The 8,011-nt window shown below is 38.9% G+C and overlaps 1 protein-coding gene across 2 annotated transcripts in view; it reads left to right on the top strand.

The window, feature by feature from the left end:
• LOC107004876 (protein HIRA) overlaps positions 1-7,795 on the top strand; it is a 9,286-nt gene extending 1,491 nt beyond the window's left edge. The window contains exons 2-10 of one of the 2 annotated variants that reach the window (XM_015203273.2): positions 220-495; positions 895-1,146; positions 1,226-1,623; positions 1,743-2,757; positions 3,764-3,965; positions 4,281-4,521; positions 4,835-4,957; positions 5,953-6,070; positions 6,920-7,795. In XM_015203273.2, coding sequence (XP_015058759.1) covers positions 220-495; positions 895-1,146; positions 1,226-1,623; positions 1,743-2,757; positions 3,764-3,965; positions 4,281-4,521; positions 4,835-4,957; positions 5,953-6,070; positions 6,920-7,411 — 3,117 coding nt within the window. In that variant the 3' untranslated portion in view covers positions 7,412-7,795. Of the gene's footprint in view, positions 1-219; positions 496-891; positions 1,147-1,225; positions 1,624-1,742; positions 2,758-3,763; positions 3,966-4,280; positions 4,522-4,834; positions 4,958-5,952; positions 6,071-6,919 lie in introns of those variants that run through there. The other variant, XM_015203274.2, reaches the window with a different exon arrangement.
• Positions 7,796-8,011: the final 216 nt, after the last annotated feature.

Below are 8,011 nucleotides of genomic sequence, written 5' to 3'. Positions count from 1 at the left end.
TGGGTGGGGATTGTGCAAATTAGTTGAAGATCTAGCTTTTGGTATCACTTCTGATCCTCTGTAAAGGCATCTTTTTGCTTCTGTATGGTTTATTATCTCTACTTAGTTTTGTTTGTTAGAGTGAGGAACTTCTATCTTGATACTCATATCTGTTTTCTGCATTACTGCAGTATACTGTTACTAATGTAGTACTTCGCATTATATGCATTTAATCTTCAGGTTCGGATATGGAACATGAAATGTGTGGGTAAGGACTTGGAAGCGGATGAATCTACACCAAAACTTCTTGCCACACTACGTGATCATTTTGGGTCAGTGAACTGTGTTAGATGGGCAAAACATGGTCGGTATGTTGCTTCTGGCTCCGATGACCAGGTGATTCAAGTCCATGAGAGAAAACCTGGCTCAGGAACCACAGAGTTTGGTAGTGGAGAGCCTCCTGATGTAGAGAACTGGAAAGTTACCATGACATTGAGAGGACACACTGCGGATGTGGTAATGAGACTGATCTTTTAGCTTCTAAATAACTAAATTGCTTGCTATGCAAATCATTTCTTTTTGATAACTGTTGTGTTAGACCGCACATGCTTGCATCTCGACTAATTTCACGCAATCCCACCACCTCCTAATCCCTAGTGTTTGGATTTGAACCTCATGGTGCTGAACTGACTTCATTGACCACACCCTTGGGTGCTCAAATCATATTAGTTTTTGACAAACCTCTTTCTTAATATCCTATCTTTGGCTCTCACTGTGATAGTAAGATCTGAGAACTTTGTCATTCAGTGGACCTTGAAATCATTTGAGTTCATATCTGCTTCTGAATAGATGCCTATATTGTCTAACCATGTACCTTACTAACCAGTCGGGTTTCTCTTTCCATGTTTAAAGTAGGTGGATCTAAATTGGTCTCCAGATGACTCGACATTGGCTAGTGGTAGTATGGACAACACCATCCATATCTGGAATATGAGCAATGGTATATGCTCTGCTGTTCTGAGGGGTCACTCTAGTCTTGTTAAAGGTGTCACCTGGGATCCGATTGGTTCATTTATAGCTAGTCAATCAGATGATAAGACTGTCATAATTTGGCGAACAAGCGACTGGAGCCTTGCTCATAGAACTGAAGGTCACTGGGCTAAATCTGTGAGTTTCTTTTACTCTTAAAATTTTATTTTATTTTTATTCTGAAACTTATACCCTAACAATTGTGTCTTTTTTTCAGCTTGGATCGACCTTCTTTAGGCGTCTTGGATGGTCACCCTGTGGACACTATATAACTACTACTCATGGTTTTCAAAAGCCTAGGCACTCTGCTCCTGTTCTGGAGAGAGGGGAATGGTCTGCCACCTTTGACTTCTTAGGACACAATGCTCCTATTATTGTCGTTAAGTTCAATCATTCTATGTTTCGGAGGAATTTGGCTAACGCTCAGGAAGTGAAAAATGCTTCTCTTGGATGGTCAAATGGTTCTTCAAAAAGTGGAGGAAAAGAGTCCCAACCCTACAATGTTATTGCTATAGGAAGTCAAGATCGCACCATAACTGTCTGGACTACAGCAAGTCCACGTCCTCTTTTTGTTGCCAAGCATTTTTTTGCTCAAAGTGTTGTGGATTTATCATGGTAAGTTAGCTCATAGCATCATCAACGTTGGTCTTTCCGCAACAGTAAAGACATTTTTTATCTTGAATTGTCTTTGTTCTTTTTTGGCTTTGTTTCAGGATATGATTTTCTCTGTGCAGGAGCCCTGATGGATATTCACTGTTTGCATGTTCTTTGGATGGAAGTGTAGCCACTTTCCATTTTGATGAGAAAGAACTTGGTCATCAGCTATCCGATGCTGAATTAGAGGAGTTGAAGAGAAGCCGCTATGGTGATGTTAGAGGTCGACAGGCAAATTTAGCCGAAAGTCCAGCACAACTGTTGCTTGAAGCAGCAGCTGCAAAGCAGACTTCAAGCAAAAAACTAACTACGGTTCTTCCACAAGTTCAAGCAACGTCAAAATCATCTGTTGATTTGGGTAGTGTGGTGATTGTTCCCAAACCACAATCTGATAATGGGAAAAAGACTGAAGGAGTTAACAGTGATAGTTTAGCTAAACCCGCAGCTTCTACACGCTTGTCAAGTCCTGTGAAGCAAAGAGAGTACAGAAGACCTGATGGTCGAAAGAGGATAATTCCAGAATCAGTTGGTTTTCCTACCCCACTGGAGAACACCTCTGGAATTGCTCAATCTCCTGTTGTTGAATTTCCTAATATGACAGTGGAGCAAAGGAAAGATGATAATGGTATGGTACTGTCTGATGCTAGTGTTAGAGATGGATTTGCAAGGAAAACAGTTGGTGTCAGTGCTGATCAAAGGGAGCGCTCAGGTGTAACTGCTAGAGCTACCATCAGTGATAGCCTCATCATTGAGAAGGTTCCACCTTCTGCAGGCAAGGATGGAAGTGTCGGCATTGAACAGATGGGAATTGTCAAGGATCCTTCTCATTTGGATACTGGTGGTACACTTTTAATCAGGGTTTTTGATAATAAAGAAGGGGTGGACATTGGTCCAATTTGCTTAGAGGCTCAATCCAGAGAACAAGCTGCCAATGATGTTTTGGGGACAGGAAATTCATTTGTAATAAAAGAAACTGAGATACTTTGTTCCAGAGGCGCTCAAACTCTCTGGTCTGACCGGATTTCTGGAAAAGTTACTGTTTTGGCTGGAAATGCCAACTTTTGGGCTGTGGGATGTGAAGACGGCTGCATTCAGGTGAGTTTCAAAAAGTTTGAACTACACACGTTATACTGTTTTCTGCACGATTGATTCTATCATTTGGACAAGTATCTTAGATGTTGATTGGTGGAATGAATCTGATTCTTTTATTTCTACTCACTTTCTGGTTATCTTCTGCTTTTGTATGTTGACTTTGTAGGGACTACACAAAAAATAACTTGACATGCAAAATCAGCAAGTGAATGTATAGATTTAATTTTACCCTTTTCTTCCAGACTATCAGTCATGGGAATTCTCCCCTCTTCGCCAAGACGAGAAGTAGACTTGGGGGAGATTAAATTGATCTTCATAACACTTTGGACTTGATGACGGCTCCTCTTATCTAGCCCTTCCCTTTTCCAGCTTTTCAAAATTTATTTTCCCCATTTCTGTCAGTTCTCTTCGCCTAATGAACAGACTGGCTTCTTGCCTTTGTGCTTTTCTCTTCCTCCCCTATCCCTGGGTGTTGTGCGTGTTAATTGATCTGTACATGCCTGAGTACCGTGAATCACATTTTTGGCCTAAAATGCTGTCATCCAAATCCTTTACCTGCAGTTCTACTGCTTTTCAAGAAAGTGAAACATTTATTACTGCTGTAGTCTTCCCTTCTTTTGTGTTTGTCTGTTGCAAATCATCTTCTTGAGCTTTGCCCTCTTTACATCTATCATCACATTTTACATGAGTTAGATTCGGTCTTTCCTAATATATACTGCCTCCATTTCATTTTATGCGACTCCATTTGACTAAGCACAGAGTCTTAAGAAAGAAATGGTGACTTTTGAAACTTGTGGTCTTAAACATGCCTAATATCTGTGTAACTATAAAAGCTTGTCATTAACTTTTGAAGGCTCAAGGTTGATTTGAGGACAAAAAAAGGGTTGCATTATTACATAGATCTCAGTTATTTCTTTGTGCTGCTAAAGATTCTTTTATTTGCTTGCTTACTCCAAATATTCCTTAAGTTGTACAATATATTCTTATTCTCATCTTTGCTTGTAATAAGATTTATACAAAATGTGGACGACGTGCCATGCCGACCATGATGATGGGATCTGCTGCAGTATTTGTTGATTGTGATGAATCTTGGAACTTTTTGCTCGTCACGAGGAAAGGGTCATTACATCTTTGGGATCTATTCAACCGGAAGTGTCTCCTTCAAGACTCGTTGGCGTCCCTTATGAACTCAGATCCCAAGGCAAATGCAGGTGAATAATAAAAGTCCCAAGATTTAATTCATGTGTCTTCTGGCAGAGAATTATGCTCCTTCTTTTTAAGCATTGCGACTGAGAACTGTGTTTTTCCTCTTTTATGCCTTGTCCTCAAGGGGATATTACTTCGCTTACAAGTTGACCGTTGTCCTGTTAAGTGTACTGCTGGAAGTAACATTTTCTAGTATTTCGCTGCACAAGAGCTGCAGTCATTGTTTCTTTGTTGATTCATTAAATCCAAAATTGGACCAACATATTGCATTGTCTTAGCTGCATTTCATATCTTATAACTTTTTCTTGACTTGTTAACAGGCACAATCAAAGTGATAACAGCAAAATTATCAAAATCTGGTTTTCCTCTTGTTGTCCTGGCCACACGGCATGCATACCTCTTTGATATGAGCCTCATGTGCTGGCTGAGGGTTGCAGATGATTGTTTTCCGGCTTCAAATTTTTCAAGCTCCTGGAGTTCGGGCTCATTGCATGGTGGTGAACTAGCGGCACTGCAGGTGGATGTTAAGAAGTTCCTGGCTAGAAGACCTGGCTGGAGCAGGTCAATGTCCATTTTCTTTCGTTTTGGTTCGTCTGAACGTATCAACTGCATTTTTTTCGTCACTAGGCACCATTTTCTACTTCTTTGTTCTTCTTAATATCTTATTAGTTCCTCTTAGATTCCTTGCTAGGATTTCCCCAAGAGATGTTGCATGTTTAGTCTGTATCTTACTATATTAGCATGTTGAAATGTTATCAGTTACAGTGTGACTTTTGCTGTTTGAATAACTGTACAGTTGGCATTTGTGTGTAAGTTTCTTGCCTAATTTTGTTTTGGCGGCTCATCTCTCTTACTAAAGTTTGTGCATCTGCAGAGTCACTGATGATGGGGTACAAACACGTGCTCATTTGGAGTCTCAATTGGCGTCTGCTCTTGCTTTGAAGTCTCCGAGTGAATATCGTCAATGCCTTTTATCCTACGTTCGGTTTTTAGCAAGGTCTGTCATGTAATCCTTCGGTGATACGGAATCTTCATTTAGTACTCCCTTCGTTTCAGTTTATGTGACACTATTTCCATTTTAGTTTGTTCCAAAAAGAATGATACATTGCTATATTTGGAATCATCTAACTATTAACTTCCCATATAACTTAAAGAGAAACTTTTATAGCCATACAAATTTTATGGAATGATTAAGACCACAAGTTTCAAAAGTCTTTTTTTTATACTTAAAACTTTGTGCCAAGTCAAATTTATCTCACATAAATAGAAACAAAGGGAGTATCCATTTTAATCCATTGGTTAATGTTGGGAACTTCACCTTTAAAGTAAAATGATTGATTAAGTTGAGAGTTGCAAATGAATGTTTAGTGCTAGATGGGCCTTTGGGTTATGTAAGAAACTTTTAAGTCTGTAGAAATTGTTTTGCCTAAACATTTGACAGGGGCTGGTTTGGAGAAACTAATAATTCTAGTTGAAGTGGGTTGAGAACCATGAGGTCGGAGGTTCAAATCCAAGGCAAAAACACTAGGTGATTTTTTCCTATTTGTCCTAGACTTGGTGGTCAGAGTTAGTTACCTGGTTTCTGTTGGTGGTGGTGGGAGGTGACAGGTAGCGAAAGCTGCCGTGATTCCACGTTGATAAAAAAAGAAGAAAAATTAGTTCTAAGAGCTGAATTTCTGGATTGTGAATGGTGCTATGTTCGTATTTATGTAGTGTCAGGGTTTACTTTGTTATGGCATGTATAAAATCCTATCTATATTCATTTATTCTTTGTCTATTTCATTTTACTTTTAGTTTTTTTTTTCCTTTCTGAAGTGTCATATTTGGAGAAAGTCTTGTTTGACTTTAAGTATTTTGCTTTCTGGTATTAGTATATCTCGGCTCTACATGTGTTTCGACTAGTGCAGAAATGTTTTAGTCGGTATTGTCAAAGAATTTCCACCTTATTTTAATTCTCGAGTATTAAAACATATGATTGCTCTTTAAATGCAGAGAGGCAGATGAATCACGCTTGAGAGAAGTTTGCGAGAACTTTCTTGGGCCTCCCACAGGGATGGCTGAGGCTGCATCCTCTACATCAAATAAACCTGCTTGGGATCCTTGTGTACTTGTAAGGGCTTCTCACACTTCTCTTTTACGTATATATTTCTTTTGGGGATTAGCCCAACTGCGGCTCAACTCCAACAATATCTGCAAATATCTGTTATTGTCTTTGTAGATGAGTATGACCTTCCATTTTTTCTCCGTTCTCTCTGACCACTTCTTATTCCATCACTACAGAGAAAAATGGTGATAATTATATTAGCATGTTTTTTTTCTTTTTTGAATGATATGAGATATAGTCAAATTTAATGGTGGTGTCCAGGCCATTGGGCGCACCTCGACTATTCCACTGGTACACTTCCCACAGGTACTGGCTAGCAAGATATCTTCAAATATTTTGGACCATGTATTAGAAAAAATAACATCACATTGCAGTTACGCATGCAGTACTATTGCTTTTTGCAATGTCCAGCTTAATTTTCACATCTGACGAACTATGTCAATACTTTTTTGAATAACTCAAGCTTGAAAGTAGGTTTCATAGTCTAGCGAGAGAGGATTCAATTGTTAATATCTTCCTTTAAACTATGCCAATCTTCTTGCAGCTCAATGTAGGAAGTTGGTGATAAAAAGACCAACTACAGTTATATTGTTTTAAGATGATGTTTTTGTTTTCTTGCCACCATGGTCATGCAGCATCTTGTTGTTATAATATACCTTGTTTTTATCCGTCACACATTCTTTCATTTATTCATTTTTTGCTCATACTCGCTGGATTTCATTTTCTCAAATTGAGATTCTGATCAAAGCTATCCATTTTCAAAATGAAATTCAAGTATTTAGAGATTAGTCTCCATGCTCAGTTACATAAATTGGCTGGCTTTTTATTAAGTTTTTGTTATCCCGACTATTGCAGGGTATGAAAAAGCAGAGACTCCTTAGAGAAGACATACTTCCAGCAATGGCCTCAAATAGAAAAGTACAGCGGCTGCTCAACGAGTTCATGGATCTCCTGTCAGAATATGAGATACCTGACACAAATCTTGAACAGAGCAACGTTGCAACCACCACATCAACTGAAATGAATCTCGAACAGACCAATGTTGCAACCACTACAGATAAAATGGATACTGATCTCCCTATGACTCAAAGAACAGCCCCCAAGACACTAATAACTGATCCGACACCTTCTACAACTGTTAATGACCGAGATGATCCTGCTCCTCCTGCAGTACAATCAACTGATCATGTTGAGCCTTCTACACCATTGAAAGATCCCATGGACTCCACTCAAGAAGGAGCTGATGAAGCTAAATCTGTACCGCCTCCAACAGATCAAATGAATTTGGATCCACCTGCATCAGTTGAATCGGAACCATTTCCGTCACCAAAGGAAAAGGTTTCTTGATGTCTATGTTTTCATATATTAGATGTGATAGGCACCTTAAAGTACTGCTGACACAACAACTGATGCTGTGGACTGTAAAAACGATCTTCCACACGCAGCTTCCAGGCTGAATGTCTGAGTGAATGCACCTAGAAGGCGGTACCCAAGGTATGTAACATGATAGACTTTTTGTTGTAGTGGAGTTTGATTATATAGTTTTTTACGCCGTGTGAAGTTAAAGGTGTATGTACTCTCTCTCCCCTAATGAAGACATTCATTGAGATCTTTGAGCATTCATATTCTAATGTTGAACAGCAGTTCTCAGAACTTGCAATAAGTACATTTAATTGTGTACACATTTGCTTAATGTTGATCTCACAGTTGGTGAAATATGTCTTGTCATTTCTTTAAATGAGCATTTCCTTTAAGTATATTGATGTAACATCAGTGCTATCGAAGGCACGTTAGCGCATGGGTGCTTAACGTTGTCATCGATTTTCTCTAGACATACTTTTCCTTGCCAATGAGTAATCCTGAAGAAGCAACTAAACAATTATTTCTCTTTATGCTATTCTCCCCCTTCAATTTTGGTATATTTTTGCTAGTATATTTGTATTTTCA

This window comes from Solanum pennellii, chromosome 11, assembly GCF_001406875.1.
Source record: "Solanum pennellii chromosome 11, SPENNV200".
Taxonomy (NCBI): domain Eukaryota; kingdom Viridiplantae; phylum Streptophyta; class Magnoliopsida; order Solanales; family Solanaceae; genus Solanum; species Solanum pennellii.
This window is presented reverse-complemented; position numbering and strand designations above follow the sequence as displayed.